Below are 18,164 nucleotides of genomic sequence, written 5' to 3'. Positions count from 1 at the left end.
ATTAAATTGCCAGTTGGTTACTTTTTGAAGAAGATCAACATCCACCTGAGGAAATACTCCACAATCAAAAAGGAACGATTCAGCTTGGTACTGGCCTTACAACATTTTAATGTCATGGACAATGTGTTGGAGACGGTTGTGTACACTGACCACAACCTGCTTACATTCTTAGAATGCTTTAAAGACAAGAATATGAGACTATTTCATTGGAGTCTTATGTTACAGACTTTTAACTTAGAAATCATACATGTTGCAGGTTGTAAGAATATAATCACAGATACATTATCATAGATTTAACTGATAGAGTTTGGATGAGATTTGTCTTTATTTAATGTTATACATATACAGGTATATGGGAAAATGTTAAGGTGAACTTATATTAAAGTTATCTATATGTTAGGGTAATGTGTTTAAAAGTAGGGAGAAAAAAGAAGCCATCTTTTCATTATGATGCTTTATTTTTTTCTTAAGGGGGGGCAGTGTTATGAAGATATGGGTGTACCGTACCTTTAAGAGAGCGAAGGACTTGGCAAGTACATCGAGTGCTGGAGAATTTATAAAGTAACATTTGATTCAGAGCAAACAGCATTCACTGAGTTGCTATGAGACAAAAACATAAATTTGAATTCGGCCAATCAGTTTAAATTATACCCCGAAAATATATCAAACTCCAAACCAATTTGAATTGAGTATATTGACGAACTTAAAAGCCAATAACACATTCCGATGCTTTGGGGGTATAAGACTGGGGAAAATGGAACATTTGAGAGGAGGACTGCCAAGCCCAGCATATAAAAAGACTGCTTGAAAAATAGCTCTCTTAAAAGTACCTTTTCGATCAGTAACCTGTGACACAGAAATTCCTAAGAAGAAGACAAGAAGACACAGGAAAATCTGATTGGAGCACGAAAGCTGCCTGGTTTTGAGATAAGAAGTGTGGTTTTGTAAATCTTAATTGGGAGTTTTATTTGACTAGTATTACAGAAGGGAAGGTGAAAGACAGGTTAGAGGAAGAAATTGTAAATAGTGGTTAGTTAACTATTCTCTGTTATACTTTTAGAAATAAAGTTGTTAATTTTTACTTTAAATAGCTCTTGGCCACTTGGATTTTTACAGATTACTGCACGTTGTTTTTGTGTTGTTGGTTTTAAATTAAGCAGGCGGGTTTACCCAGTGTTGTAACAACGGTTCACATCCTGACTATAACCTCCAGACCATAGCTGTGGCACTGTGATTCTTATCACCAGACACTCCTTTGTCTCTCCTTACTCTTCAGAGCATCTCTTCTTGTTCCAACCCTCTCATTTTAAACCTTTGCTCTGCACAAAGCAATATTACCGCAACATAAATATTTTCTTCTCAAGACATCTTCCACCCTTCTCTCCCTCATGAGTGACTTCCAACTTTTGAGGTTCCAAACCTCATCTCAATTCACCCCTGTCTCTCACATCTGAGCTTCTATATTCCCTGAATCTCTTCGACCATAATAAAACCCATATTACCTGGCCTCACTCTCCCCATCAGCTCATTCACAGAAATGGCCATCAACTCTTTGTTTTACTCTTCAATATCCTGTTTTCCTCTGGGGGCAAAAATATCACTCCTGAATTAATGCAGTCTAGCCTTTGGCTGTCTATTCACCATGATATTTCTATGCCTACTGATCTGATCCACACGTTACCACTACCTTTCACTCACTAGTCTCCAATAAAACAATTACTTTCTTTTTTCCTGCCTATATCCTCCATAAAGTCTAAATCTTCATGCCCTTAAGTTAAAAAAAAGGATGCTGAATTCAATGGATATATTGATTGACACACACTGGCCATTCATTGTGAAGTCTGGCAGGATCATATAATAGCAATTTGTAGTTAGTGTAATAAAACAACCCAAGATGCTGCACGTAATATAACAAAGCAAAGCTGGGCACCAACTCAGCCAAGGCAACAGTAGGATCGATGTCTCAAAGCTCAGCCAAAGAGGTAGGCTACAGGAAAAGTCCCAAAGGAAGGAAGAAAAGCCACAGGAGGTGAAGTTCAAGGAGAGATTAAGATATAGTCATCTGAAATTACAGCCAGCAATGTTGGACTGATGAAAGTCAGAATGGAGAGCACGTCAGCATTATAGCCAACTCCGATCATGGCTCGCCTGGACAATTCTGCTTTCTGGGAGAAAAACAAAAGATGTCTTTAAGAGGAGAGTTACATTCTCTAATCCCTTGCCTTGTAATAGTGGCCAGTCCTTTCTCCTTTTTACTTCTGCATTTGCCAGCCAACAATCTTTTGCCCATTCAGCAAATTGACAGAAATCTGTGGCCTATTAAACTGAATTTGTGCACCTAATTGAAATCAGCCAACATAGCCCAAACTGGAGGTTGCTTTGTGGCTCAAAGAAACCTCTATCTATTGAATCATTATGGAACCCTAGGAATTAACCCATCAAGGACCACTTCAGCAGGTAAGCTGCTCACTGGTGACAATTACCCACAGATATCATAAAATAACCATGAAAATTACATTCACCAGGCTTTGGCTATATCTGCCACAGCAAAATGGCCTCTTTAACCTTTACTATCACAATCTGGGAGTACATGAATGGTCAATACTAAAATTCTGGAAGAGGGGAAATAAGGTTTTGCAGTAAAGTTGTGGAAGAATTACATGCAGGTACCAAATATTCCTAATTAAGTTTGCGTTGTGCTAAATCTGTCAAGGTAGCAGCTTAATTGCTGACTCTTGATAGCCAGGTAAATGGCTGTGATGTTAAAATGTTAACATTGTCAGGTAACGTTCGTCTTGTGACTGAGATAATGGAAACAATAACTGAATATTGAAAATTGGATTGATCTAAGAGTCAAATGCTAAGTTTTTTTTAGGCCAAAGGTTATTTGTCGATTTCACCTCGAGTAAGAGTTTTGGAGGAGTTAACATAAGCATTTGATTTGGGCCTCAGTGAAACCCCAAAAAATAACTATTGTGATTAAATGAAGTATAAACTAACAGTCTGATATGACTAATTCAGAAGCAAAGTTTCTCTCTCCACAGATGCTGCCAGATATGCTGAGTTTCTCCAGCACTTTCTATTTCAATTCATTCCAGGCTCCTTAGTGTTTCAACATGATACCAGAAGCTGCTTAAAACTACACCACCTCACATTTTCAAGTTTAATTTGACACAGATACCCTGTTATTACAAACATGTCTGCCAAAACAATCTGCAATATTTTTGCATACTGTCAACCATGTGCAAATGCTTATGTTATAGTCATTAAGGTTTTTATTTGAATAGATCTGTTATAAAAAAGACTAAAATAAAGCAAAAAAACTATAGGTGCTGAACATCTGAAACAAAAACAGAAATAGCTGGAGAAACTCTGCTCCCCCCCAGCAGAATTTGTGGGAAGAAAGTAGACTCAATGTTTCAAGTTTGGTGACTCTTTATCCATTGGAAATGTAGAGTGCTTATTATAACTACCATTTAGTGGAAGATGTAGTTAGCACATATCAATCACAGTAAAATAAACAAACATAGCAATTATTTAAAGTTTGCCATCACATCAAAACTTCTTCTGTACAGAATTCCTGAATAGGGCATGAGGGGGCCAGACACGCTTCATGCAATGACTAATATTGCCAAGCTGGAAAGGTGTCTGCACCTCATTAAAGGAGCCATGAAGCAGCTCAGGTATTTCTAACGGTAGAATAATTACCATCTCCTAAAAGCACTCGTGATCATAGCTTCGAAGCTTATCATGAAAAAGCATCCAGAAAATAGACAAACCCACCCAACATATAAATTCAGGAAGAGGGTATCATGAGGGAGGAGAGAGAGATGCACCTTTTTGGTTCTTGCTTATAATATTGAATGGTGCATTTTCCTCCTAAATTATTAGTTTGATTAAATTATAGCACAAATTTAAACTTCGTTATTTTCTTAGCAACACAACTAACTCATTCAGTCTAGACGCGAGATATGTGCAGACCTACATATCTCAAATGGTTATTCATCTATGCCCATTTCTGTCTAATTTAATCCTGCAACTATTTTGACACGATTGTCTTGCTCATCCCAGATGAAGGAAGATTATTGCTTGTTAAATGATTTGTTAATGCCTCAACTTGTCTTGTTAATGTTCAGTTTCCTATTTTACGAAACAAGCTAGTTATGAAAACACAACAGGGAGGTCAGAATAGGTGACTTTAGCTCGTTGCCTGCTGTGAAGAACCTCAATGGTACTCAGTACCAAACTGCAACTCAGGGCATATTCCCTGGGCACCAACCACATACATTCCACACCCATGAACCTTGACATTGGCATTGCCAGCCCCTGACAACTCTCATGGTCCATCTCCATTGCACTTGCAGGAGGCTCAGGAAGCATACACTCACAACAGAATGCGCATCAGCAACTAATATTAAAAGAGCTGTTGCAAGGAAACTTTGTGCTCAGGAACAGACCCAAAGCTCACATATCAGACCAAGCTGCACCTCAGGGCTGCTCTCTTAATGTTCATTCACTTATCAGTTATCTGCATGCTCGCACTATACCTACTTTGCTCTGTCTATTAATATGTTGGCATTTCAACCGGAGTCAAAAGCTATCAGTCCTGCCAGAATGACTTGCTATTTTATCCCAGGCACACAGATTGTTATAGTGTTAGTAGTGACCTGTCCGAGTGGGTGATGGTGCACCATACCGTACACTGAAGCGTCATTCCAGCACCTACAGCATCTGTCATCTGCTTGTGCGGCAAACACACTGCAAGTGTATTCATAGCCATGTGGGTCAGTTCAGTCAAGGAGAGGCCGCTATGTCAGAGAGTCCTGGTACCTTCTGTCAGAGGCACAGCCTGTGCAGTCTCAGAGCTTGGCCACAATCAGTCATTCGATTGGGACACCCACGGTCAGTGCATCTGTCGGACTACAGACCATAGTGAGGTCAACAATGAATCCATCACAAGCTGTCAGGGGAATTCTACAAATACAGCACTCAGGGGGCTGGCCAGTCTGGTCTAGAGGCTGCTTGCTGAAAATAGTCACAGCTCTGGAGTGAATACAGTCCTGGGGGGATCCACCTGTCAGTCATTCAGGAGGGCACAAACTTGGCCTGAATGGGCAGCAGGGGTATCACTGCCAAAAGGGTGGGTGAAAACAGAGGCATTTGAGGAGGTGGGGACAGGGCCAATGTCAGGGATGGAGGGGGTATGTGGAATAGCATCGGAGGACATGATGGACCATGGAAGAGGTTTAGTGGCAGGGACCACTAATAAGAGGAGCAGGGTGGGCATCATTAAGGTGTAATACTGGCATTCAGATGCAGGGAGGACAGTGGAGGAAAATACAATGTGGTAACTGTATACATGAGGTGTGGGGTGGGTATGCGTGGAGAAGATGGGTTGAAATGGTTTCAAATTAAATTTAACTGGGGCTTGCAAATGGCTGCTTCATGTATTTGTTGCAATAATATCCCAGCATCCAGTTGATGTGGATCCCACACTTTCTCCAATTAAAATGATTCTGACTCCATCCACTCTGGTATAGTGCCTGTTGCTGGTGTGAGGTAAAAGGAGAAATGAAGTTTTGGGGTGGGGGGAACCTGGTGACCAGGCGGGGTCCAGTCCAGTGCTAATGGTGTTCACCAGGAGCTGTGGCCCCTGCCATCATTTTCCGTTCTCTCCATACAAATTGCCACTAGAAAACAATAGGCACAATAACCAGGGCAGGAGGAGTCAGTGCCACTTTGACAGGCAAAAGTGGAGCATCCATATCTGCTGGATGCTGGGACATTACTGGAACAAATACATGAAGCAGCCAGTTGCAAATCCCAGTTACATTTAATTTGAATTCATTGTTCATTTGCTATGCATAAAGAGTGAAGGTGCTAAGGGAGCAGATCCTGGTTAAAGGGAATTTGCTCCATGTTATTAGTACTTGCAAGTTGAACTTTAATTATTTCACTGATGGTGAAGTTAGTAGCATTGATTTAAAAACTGGTCAAAGACAAACCATTACTTATGCACCTTCCAAGGATGGGAGTCAGGCACCATCCCTTCATCTGTCATATCAGTTTAGCAATTGTCTGTTCTGAATGCAATGCAAGGATGATTGATTGATGTGGGTCTGGGATGGAAAGGGGATTGGAGCATGACACTTTTTTTGCTATAATGTGCAGGTCACTCTGCCAGCATGGCACCTTCACTAAATTGCTGCACAGACTGAGATTGAAGCTGAACAAACATTGGAGACACACCCATCATCATAAGGTGCAGCATTTCTCACCGTCTGGAGCAGTTATGTGCAGCTCGCATCTGGAGGGTGTACCACCCCTGACTTTTCTGAGAGCTAAAATCCCTTTATTCTCACATTCCTGACATGGGTAATTTCCAGCAGCTGTTGGGATATTACTCCCCGTGGCTGCTTTCCTAAGGTAGTGAAAGCCGACATGGGTGAATCAGGACCGGTGGCAGGTCCAGGGTCACCAAAGCAGCCGTGCCTCATGGAGAATGTGGTACACCCACCTCAGTCACCTGTTGCTGATGCATGGCCCCTGAGGATACTTTGGCTCTGCAGGAGGCTGAGGGCTTTTTGATCCCAACCCCACTTCCTGTGGACGAGCAAGGGGCAGTATTGATACATCCACAGAAAGCATCATAGAAGTCTGCTGGTTGCTGGAGTGTGATCCAAGGACTGCAAGAGTGGGAGGCTATCCTTTCCTGATGGCTGCATTGAAGGTGGATCACAGGAACGACAATCTGCTTCTAGGGATCGATGGGTAACTTGTGTGAGATTTTTCAATGATGCACCCAGAAGTGCATTAGGGCAGTGACTAATGGTATCAGTGCAAAATCACACTGGTTCAAACTGATGAGATCAGTACTGCTGCCTGGGTAGTAGGATCTCGGAACTCAATTCCCCTCGGGGCAGGGTGCCATCAGCTGCACGTGTCACTGACAGTGCATATAACAACACTATGGCCTACACCAACAGTAAAGTTTGATTAATGTCCAAGTGACTCTCCATGTATCAGGGCTGTGGTAGTGCAAATGATGCGGCTGTTAAACATGTGATTCCATTGTTTGGCCCAGAGCCTCCAATTTAGTCTGGACAGAGTGTGCTGCATCACCTTGCTGTTCTGTGCACCATTAGAGCAGGCAATGAGGTAATGTGATAAATTCTGAGGAACTTGGGATATGGGGGCAGTCTTCTGAAGAGGAGGATGAACACACTGGGGAAGAGGAAGCTATCCTTGCCCATGAACCAAATTGAGCGACTACAAGCCAGATAGGACCTACTAGATATGGTGTTCCAATAGGAGTAGGGTACAGCAGTCAATTATTTAGTGGTGAAATATGATTTACATTAAGGGAGTAAACTTCGATTGGTTTTGATGGTGTTCCCTTTTGCTGTCTGTAAATAAAAGCTCATATTTGGATTTGTTCCAATGCTTGTCTATAGGTGAAGTTCCCTTGCTGGTCAATGGAACGCTGCAGGCCTATGGAGGACAGAGATGTGGTAACTTAAGAGTCCAAATTGGATGCAGCTACAGATGGGTAAAGTGTGTGCCTGGTGGTTTAACGGTGTTGAGGGTAAGAGAATGGGTTTTTATGTCAAAGAATGTTAGCCACAGTGACTAACTGCCATCTGCAGCATGACTGCTGTGCTATTACATTGCCAATGAATGCCAATGCTGAACTGCCAATACTTATCCAGACACCTGTTATGAAGGTGTAGAGGTGTATTGTACTGTTAAGAGACTTGAAGGACTTAGCAAGCACACAGAGTGCTGGAATTTACAATGTAACATTTGGTCCAGCAACTAGCAGTACCTGGGTTGCTACGAGACAAAAACAAATTCAAATGCAGCCATCAGTTTAAATTATGGCCTGAGATACTAAACTCCAATCAAGGTCAAATTTAGTATTTTGACAATATTAAAACCAATGAAATGATCCGATGGTTTGGGATATAAAAGCGAAAAACAAATTGAACAGCTGGAGAACTGTCAAGCCACCAACATATGCAGACTGCCTGGAGAATAGCTCTCATAAAAGGTACCTTTATCTATCAATGACCTGGGAAACAGAAACCCTAAGAAGATGACTGAGGAAGATATAAAGAGAAGACTCAACAGCTGGCTCGTTTTGAAATTTGAAGTTTTTGGCAAATCTTAATCGGGGTTTTTATCAGACCAGTATTGTAGAAGGGAAAGTAAAAGATAGGTTAGAGAAAGGAATTGTAAATACTTGTTAGTTAATATTCTATGTTAGACTTAATGAATAAAGTTCCTAGTTTAAAAAAAAATTAAATAGTGGCGTTTGGGATAGTTCTTGGCTTCTCGAATTTTAATGGATTACAGCATGGGTTATATCATTTCTGTGTTGCAGGTTTAAATTAGCAGGAGGGATTTACCATGCATCATCACGCCTCTCAAAGTTGGTCTTTGGGTGGGTATCTGCTGGGTGGCAAATTGTTGGGAAACGGCTCATGATAAGATGGAACTGGCATCAGATGTGTGGGATGCCACAGGGGTGGGACAGGTAGTTAACGAGGTGAGTTTGGCAAGACATGAGAACACTCTCTAGGCTTCATAGCGAAACACCCTCCAAAAAACTATGAATTGTGCACTTGGTGCTCCTTTCTCTAGGGTGACTGCCTATCATTATTCATGCAATCTCTATCTCCTGCTGTCATTGAATGTTTCAATAGTAACCTATGACATTGCATTGGGGATAGACCTGCAGAGTATTTCAAGCTGTCCTATTATTTCAAATTTTCATCAATGAGTTTTATTTCCAATGTCAAACACTGTCAATCTATTAAACACAGTGCAACATCGTACATATTGTGAATTAGACTGAAATGTGAATATTTCAGATAAAATGCAAAAAGAATTAAAGCTTGCATAAAGTTTCAAATTTTTATTTAACATTTGTACATAATAAATACAAATTTTAACAGCCAATACACTGCAGAAAACATTTTGCACATTTGCTTTCTCTGCTTGAAGTACTGACAACTGTACAATGTATAATATGGAAAATAAGCCTAATGTGTAGACAACTAAAAGGGAACATAGTTTGAAACCACTTGGTTCTTAATTTAGAGCAAAAATGCAATTTCAAAACACATGAGAAAAATATAAAATGGGGGCAAACTTTCAAATAATTCATAGGCAAATGAAGTAAGGGATATCAATGAAGGAAGGGGGTATCAATGAAGTTTGGATGAGTTGGCAACAGCAATATTATCAGGCTATAAAAATATGGTCTGTAAACATCATAAAAGTAAACAAAAGAACTTCAGAATACAAAAGAATTTAAAATAGGGTGATACAATACAAGAGTGCAGTTCTAGAGAAACAATAACCTTTCTTTGTTGTAAAACTTTACACTTTTATGTTTCTGGTTTGATTTCATTCCCATTACAATGACTACTTGTGCTTTCTTCCTGTAAATTCCATTAAAATGTCTCATGTTTCATAAAGGCTACAGTTTTTTTGGCTTGGTGATTAAACTCAGCCACTGAATATTATAACGCATGTTTGGACTGTAGGTCTTCACCAGGATTTGAATCTACAGCTCAAGAGGTATGTAGCAGGTAGTGTCACCACCACACCACCAAAATGATGGAAGTCAGGATCGGTTGTTGGCAGTATATGTACATCCACTGTGTTCTGGAGCTACAAAACACAACTAAAACATGTGGCATCTAGTTCAAAAGGTTCTCAACAACAGTAGCTTCAAATAAGCCAAATGTATACACAGTCACATATTTCACAACCATTCTAGTTTTAAGCTTAACCTCTTTGAGCCAAACATTTAAAATATAGACATTTATGGGTACAGTATCTTTAAATGACCACCTATAAGAAATTTTCTGCAGGTAGTATACTATTTAGTGAGGGTTTTACAGAATTACTCAAAGAATGTGCACAGTTATTGTTTATACTAACCATTATTTGATCAGTGACTTGCTATGACTTTACTCAGTCTATACTAAAATGATTGAGAAACCAGATCCATATCTTTGAGGTGCTAATTTCTAAACTATTATACAGCTTCCAGAAGTTGTGCGATAGCAGCCTTAAAAATAATTACCAAGGTTTTATATAATCAAACATCAATGAAGGATCAAATCACACAGGAATAGTTGAGTTATTAACTCATTGTAAAAAGCTGCAGCACCCTCTCTCCCCAAAACAACTGTTTTTAATTAGGGGATCAGTGAAATTATTAACTTATATATTGGAAGGCTTCAACACTGTTTGCAACTTTAATAAACTGGTGTTTCCTAACTGTGGATAATCAATTAGAACATTGGACAATTAATATTTTGGAGTACTGTTACTTGTTCTCATTTACAATCCTTCCCAGTAGGGTGGACTGAACAAAGATCAGATTTCTCCAGTTGTATTTCTGTGTCTTCCCCTTCTTGGCAAACAGGAGATGTACCTTCCATGTCATGATGAAACAAAAGCACAAGATCTGACAAGATGGCTAAATGACCCAAGGCAGTGTATAGCAGTATTGATCAATGTGAAGGTCACCACACGGGTGAAATCAGAACATGCCCTAAATTAGTTACATAAACAGATGAATTTTCCAGATGAGGCATTGCGTAAGGACTCTACTGGAGTTTAATGTTTGCAATCACAAATCAATTTAAGATGATCAAACTGCTGCATATAAAATCTATGCTACCTTCAAAGCTTTCAAATGAAGCTTCTTTTTTTCCGCTTAATTAACCATGACAAGCATTTAGAAATACTAACACATACCTGATGCAAGCATACAAATTGCACATACTATTTTCACAGACTCACTTTAAGCAGAAATTCTGATTCAGTCTTAATCCTCGATCAACTTGTGTAGTCAGTAAGACTGAACTTTAACAACAGTCAATAATACCTGCCCCTTTTTGATATTTCACAAGTTTGTTCTACTACTTTCTTTGCTTTCCTGCTTTGATACAATTTTTTAGCAGGAAAGACACAACCCATCAGTAATGAATTTCTCCAGGGCTATCACCATCAATTTGCTTTGGTTAGCAGGAAGCATAACATAGCAAATATTTCTGAAATGATTCAATTATCACCATTGAAATGAATTGCGAATTTATCAGTGGGGTTTTAGCCAGAATCAGACATGTTTTGAGGTGGTGAAAAAGGGAATGGAGTTTAGTCTTTTAAATGGAAGTTCCCTGCTTGCAACAACAGGTCTGTCCTATAGATTTTAGCATTCAATGTTTCAATCACATATGCAATGATCACATGTAACATGAAACCTCTACATGTTGTATTTCTAAGCAAAGTGATATGATTGATTGTATTTCAGCATAATGTACGCTTTATTATGTTTATCTCAATGTATGCATTTAAATGTACCACAGAAATTAATCTGCATAAAAGGAAAACAAAATGGAATGGCTGCTAAATCAAAGCTTGGAGTTTATGCAATGATTAAAAGGGTAATTAAACTGAATTCCCATTAATTTATTGTTAAAATGATATAAACCCAGCTTGAAATTGGGAAAGTGAGATTTCTAGATTTGAAGAAAGAGAGAGTTGAATATCAAGATGGATCAGAAGTTTCGTTTTCATGCCTACATTACTGGGAAAAGGTTAATACAAAGCTCAGTAGAATTGCAGTGTCTGAACATATTGGTTTTGCTTTTGTCTTAATGGAACAAGTCAGTTGTGAGAAGGTGCAGGACTCAAAAGTTGATTCCCAATGGAGGTAATTTGAGGTTCTCCATAAGTTCTTACTATAAAAGGTACAGGAACCAAATGTTACAATTGAATTTAAAACCACAATTGCTAACCTTAATTTCTCTTCTGGCAGTATTGGTATGCAAGGGTTCACCGGCAAATCAAACTCTTATTGTGAAAGGCAAAAGTTTGAGAGAGAAAAGATCGTTTGAAAAGTGGCAGTTAACAGATTTGAGGTCTTTTGTCTCAAACTGAATCATTCAAGAATCGACTATGAAAAGTTAATCTTTGAATTACATCACCTCTGCTACTTTGTTACTTGAATCTAACAGTTGTATGAAAATACTTGGCAGTTATTAATTTAGTGTTTAGTTTCCAACAATTGACATGCTATCTTAGCTTCTAATCCTGTTTTCCAGTTTACTAAACTTTAGTACATTCAACACAGTGTAAATCTGAAACCCAGACTGTGAAATAAAATTTGAAGTGAGCATAAAGTTCAGAAGTTTGAAGTGTGCTCTAGCAAAATGCAATATAAACAGACATTCGTATTATATCAGTGGAGATATGTTTCCTATGTTTTTAAACTTCAAGCCTGCCAATCCTATTTAAATATGGTAATTAAATATTTAATTTATTCACCCAAGAAAGTCAAATGGCTTACTGCAGTCATGAAATTGTGTTACTCAGCAATCAATAATGCCTCCCAGCGTAATACTGTCATATATTCAGGGAAGTATAATGTCAATTTTTTGGACGAAAAAATAATCAGGCTGGCGAGAATTAACTAACATATTATACCTAAGTTAAAAAGTTGTGATTTTAAGGATTTGTTTTAAACTAAGAAGAAAGACAACACATACTCAAGGAGAAAACCTCTTAGTTGAAAAGCATTCATTGCTCTACACCTTCACCAAAAATATCTTCATAAAGTTTTCCACTTTAACATGTCCACAATGTATTTTCTTTCTTGACTAGAAATATTGCATAAATATTAGTCATACACAACCATGGAAAACTATGACTCTTTGAGTTAAGATAGAGGCATTTATTTTTATTCATTCCCTCATTTGTCTGATTCTTTCTTTGCACTGGAGCTACTGAGAGGAACCAGCCCCTCTTAAAAAAAAATTTCACTGCTTACTCAAGCTTTTCCCCTCAATGCTTCTAGCCCATTCACACTGCTGCACATTACAGCTGAATACATGTATACAGACTGGATTAATACTAAAGGGAGATATGTCTTACAAGTAGTTCAACTTTATGGCGACAGTAATGTGCTAATGAATGTACAATATAAATTGTAAGAACACAAACTGTGCCTTTAAAAAAAAACTTTACTTCTATCTACATTCCTCAGCATCAAACAACGATGAATGATTGGTATCTGGCACTACAGGCACTGGTGCAGAAATCTAAAGCTATGTATTGGAACTGTACCAGTGAATCATATGTTTCTTTTCCAAAACTGTGCCCTGCACAGCACAATAGGCATATAATTACAGAAGTACCAGACTCTGCAGCACTGGGGACAGATGAAGCAATGTGTTAAATGTCTTTTAAAGAGAGGATTGAAACAAGACTGGACCAGTTAAAATTTAGATTGGTCAAGCAGTATTCCTCGCGTTGAACTAAAAAAAACACAAAAAACGGCCAGTTTAAATCACCAGAAATATAAAGTGGTGGCTATAAAGGCACATGATATTTGTAAATCAAAGAAGGAACGACAATTTTATTCAGGACCCACACTTCATAACTGCCTTTTTTCCCATTGCCATCCACTGCTCTTTAATTGTAGATTCCATTGCACTGGTGGTGGAGAACTTAAAGGAATCTGAAACAGAAAATGCTGAATAATCCAGTCTCAAGTCTAATTGCACAATGGTGATTTGTTGCTACACCAAAGTTATTTCTACTTCCTCTGTTTTTTCTGTTTTTCGGCGATGGTGCTGGGTAGGTGGAGGAGGAGCAGCCCGTACCTGCAACAAGAGAAATTTCTTCAGCATGTCACGAAATGAATTCTTTGTTTTACTGTTAAGGTGAATTCTCCATATGGCTAATATCTTAAGTTATCAGTTAATGTGTGATGCAGTCTTATAGTGTCCCTTTGACTAATTTGGTAATGGAATCAGGTTTGATCAAATCCCAGAACTTTGTTCAAATAGCATCAGAACCACACATATAAATGATGCTCTGGGGCAGACATAAAATACATTTCATGGGTTACTGCTACTAAGACAGTTATTAGTCATCCAACAATTACAATACTATATCTTTAAAGAGTTAGAAATGTATCTATTCCATCTTTCAATCAGCGCAAAATCTTCCGCCTCACCTGTGCTTCCACTGTGTTCTGTCAAATATAACTAACATGTGTCCCAGATATATCAACTCTTCTTCACATACATTTGTTAGCCCTGCCCAACTAAAATCAATGTGAACAGGGAAATGCAGATCACATAAGCCTTTCCAATTTCTATTTTAGTTATTTTATTTAACCCGTTCAGACATGTTATGATAAACCTCTGGAGCAGGTGGGACTTCAACTTGGATAGGGACATTGCACCTCAAAAGTCCTCAGATTTCTGTTCAATAGTTAGCGTTACATGGCAAATCTGGAACTGTTTTGATTAAAGAGTGCCAAAACTTTGACAGAGCATCTATCTTAAACTGCCCATTAACTCAATAAACAGGCCCTTCAGCCCATGATGTTGCTCCACATATGACACCAAATGAATCCCTTCCGCCTGCTCTTGATCCATATCCCTCCATTCCTTGAATATTCATGTGCTTATCTAAAAGTCCCTTACATACCACAATTGTATATGCCTCCACCACCACCCCTGGCAGCGTATTCCAGACTCCTACCACTGTGTAAAAAAGAAACTTGCCCCTCACATTTCCTTTGTACTTTCCCCCTCTCACCTTAACTGCATGCCGTCTAATATTAGACATTTCAATTCTGGGAAAGATTCTAACTGTCAACCCTATCTATGCATCTCATAATTTTATAGACTTCTACCAGTCTACTCAGTCTTCACTACTACAAGGAAAACCCAAATTTTTCTAGCCTCTCCTTATAACTCCTATCCTCTAATCCTGGTAAACCCCTTTGGAACCCTCTCCAAAGCCTCTATATCCTTTCTGTAATAGAGCGACAAGAATTTAACACAATGGCTAAACACACCATGTGCTATAGTACTCAACAGTTAAACATCAGATTTGATCCTGTTCTCTATAGTGTAAACTCCTGACTTTGGAGCTAAACTCAGATCCCCAAATAGTCTGAACTAACTCGTAAATACCTGAAGGCTTCTTTCTGTATTTTACACAGTAAAAATTACATTGCCACCTGTTAACAAATTACATGGGTTTCTTCAGTCACGTTGGTCTCCATCAAAGGCTTGACAATAAGTCTTTAATTATTCATGAACAAAAACAGAAATTTCTGGAAAAGCTCAGCAGGTCTGGCAGCATCTGTGAAAAGGAATCAGAGCGAATGTTTCGGGTCCACTGACCCTTCCTCAGAACAAAATCAGCCTGGCCAATTATGTTGCCTCTTGATAAATTTGGACATGGAGGACATTAAATTTATTTCTCTTGCTACAGCTTTACTGAATCAAATCTATATGAATGTGAATTGTACAGTACGGTTTAGGGACTGGGATCATTCTTGACCACCACATTATTGGCTTTGGGACTAGAAAAAAACATTTCCATCCCAGTCATGTCAAGTTGAAACCAGAATTTCCTCATTATTTGCTCTGGTACTTTTCAAGTATGAATGAATTATATAGGTTTAGTAATTTCCATTAGTGAAATAAGACTTCCCAGCCCGTAAATTAATTCCAGAAAATCTTATAGGGAGTGAATTCTTGCTCTTGATGGTTAATAACTTCTACTTCCTCAATGAAATGGAGGTCAATACATGGTGTGCTGCTTAACAGAGAAAATTTTTGATTATGTAAGATATACAATGTTTCCAGTGGTGGTCTTTCTTCGAATGGGGGTGGGAGTTGCTTGATCATTCACTTAACTTCTAATTAGATTCCACCAGGTCTGTACATTTGATTTTCTGCTGGTTGTAATCAATGCCTTGCTAATCACTCTGACTTGTCTGATAATACAGTTAAACTTACTTCGGTGTCTCAGTTGAAAGTAATTATATGTTCATTGACATTGATGTGTGTCTAATCCAGACAGTGTGACTGGCTCTTTGATTTCCCTAGGGCACATCATGGTTAGATCAGATACCTTAATGTCTTTGACAGGTTGGGCATATTGACTAAAAATGATCAATTTATTTGCATTGGATGAATATCTACTTTATAAGCAGAATACTAATCTCACATGTGAGGCTTTTACTACATCACAGTAGAGGCAGGGATTTCTTTCCCTCCAACATGCTGTGTTTCAATAATTGTAATGACGTTGGAAATGTCTGTATCATTGCTTTTACTCACATTTGAGGATTGCTCTGTTTTCCATTTGAACATCTGATTGTCTCACCAGTTGTGTTGTCTTGTTTTACACCATTATTACATTTTAATGGTTTAAAATGAAACAACACAACTGGTGAGATAATCAGATGCTCAAATGTAAAACAGAGCAATCCTCAAAGGTGAGCAAAAGCAATGATAATTACATTTCAATGTAATAATTCTGATAGAAAGCAATCAGCTATTGCAACAATACAGTTTCTGATTAATTCTGCTTTTAAATCTCTGTCGACACATTCCTCAATTACCCTGCAAAAATCATTGATAAAATTGATTCACCTGACTGCCGAATTCCTCTATTCTGGCTGTTTCCAAAATCGTAATTGCTCTGACATTGAAGTAACTAACAAAGGCTTTTAAAACATCAAGTTTGTCTGATTCCTTTTAATTACATCACCTCTATCTCTTAAACAGAGCAAGTATCAACTTATTATGCTGCATATTGGTTGCCTAATCTTAATGCATATATATACAGTAGCTACAAAAGCAGGTCAGAGGCTCAGAATATTGCAGCATGTAGCTCACCTTATGATTCCCGAATGTCAACCCACCATCTACAAGTTAGAAGTGTGTTGGAATATTCCACACTGTCTAGATGAGTGCAGCTCCAACAATACTCAAGGAATTTGATTAGCACCCCATCCACAAACATTTAGTCCCTCCACTACAGATGCAAGTAGCAGTGTGTATCATATACAAAATGCATGCCAAAAATTCACCAAAGCTCCTCAGACATCACCTTTAAACCACTCAAGCATTACCATCTAGAAGGACAATGGCAGCAGACATATGGGAACACCACCATCTGTAAGATCAACTCCAGTCCAGAAGTTTAATATATAACCTGAATAATGTGGTTCCCAACACTGATCCTATGGAACTCCACTAGTCACTGACTACCATCTACACAGTCTTCTGCCAGTTAGCCAATCCTCTATCCATTAGGAGAAAGTGAGGACTGCAGATGCTGGAGATCAGAGGGGAAAAATGTGTTGCTGGAAAAGCGCAGCAGGTCAGGCAGCATCCAATGAGCAGGAGAATCGATGTTTCGCATAAGCCTTTCTCCAGGAATGAGGTGGTGTGCCAAGCAGGCTAAGATAAAAGTAGGGAGGAGGGACTTGGGGGAGGGGCATTGGGATTGATATAGGCGGAAGGAGGTTAAGGTGAGAGTGATAGGCCGGAGAGGGGGTGTGGTCGGAGGTCAGGAAGATGATCGCAGGTCAAGAAGGCGGTGCTGAGTCTGAGGGTTGGGACTGTGATAAGGTGGGGGAGGGGAAATGAGAAAGCTGGAGAAATCTGCATTCATCCTAACCCTCCAACCACAAGGGATGAATGCAGATTTCTCCAGCGTTCTCATTTCCCCTCCCCCCACCTTATCTCAGTCCCAACCCTCGGACTCAGCACCGCCTTCTTGACCTGCGATCTTCTTCCCGACCTCTCCGCCCCCACCCTCTCTCCGGCCTATCACCCTCACCTTAGCCTCCTTCCACTTATCGCATTCCCAACGCCCTTCCCCCAAGTCCCTCCTCCCTACCTTTTATCTTAGCCTGCTTGGCACACCCTCCTCATTCCTGAAGAAGGGCTTATGCCCGAAATGTTGATTCCCCTGCTCCGTGGATGCTGCCTGACCTACTGCGCTTTTCCAGCAACACATTTTCAGCTCAATCCTCTACCCATGCCAGCAACTTGCCTCTAACAAATGGTCTGTTATTTTGTTTAGCATCCTCTTGTGTCGCACCTCATCAAAACCCTTCTAGAATCCAACAGATCAGGTTCACTGGCTCTCTGTTGTCTAACTTGCTTGTAACCACTTCAAAGATAACAGATTTGTCAGGCATGACCCCCTCCTTGATGAAACTGTGCTGACTGAGCCCTATTTTATCATTCACTTCCAAGAACTCTGCCATGTCATCCTTAATAATGGGCTCTAAAATCTTACCTAACCACCCTCCAGTTTCC

General features: G+C 39.3%; 1 protein-coding gene across 5 annotated transcripts in view; it reads right to left on the bottom strand.

Annotated features, from left to right (window-relative positions):
* Window positions 1-8,902: 8,902 nt before the first annotated feature.
* LOC122550843 (F-BAR and double SH3 domains protein 2-like) overlaps window positions 8,903-18,164 on the bottom strand; it is a 229,516-nt gene continuing 220,254 nt past the window's right edge. For all 5 annotated transcript variants that reach the window (XM_043692169.1, XM_043692170.1, XM_043692172.1 and 2 more), the window contains one exon: window positions 8,903-13,685. In XM_043692169.1, the coding sequence (XP_043548104.1) occupies window positions 13,602-13,685 (84 nt within the window). In that variant the 3' untranslated portion in view covers window positions 8,903-13,601. The remainder of the gene's footprint in view (window positions 13,686-18,164) is intronic.

The sequence above is a fragment of the Chiloscyllium plagiosum genome, chromosome 6 (assembly GCF_004010195.1).
Source record: "Chiloscyllium plagiosum isolate BGI_BamShark_2017 chromosome 6, ASM401019v2, whole genome shotgun sequence".
In the NCBI taxonomy this organism is placed as follows: domain Eukaryota; kingdom Metazoa; phylum Chordata; class Chondrichthyes; order Orectolobiformes; family Hemiscylliidae; genus Chiloscyllium; species Chiloscyllium plagiosum.
The sequence above is the reverse complement of the archived record's forward strand: the minus strand, read 5'-3'. Positions and strand labels throughout refer to the sequence as shown.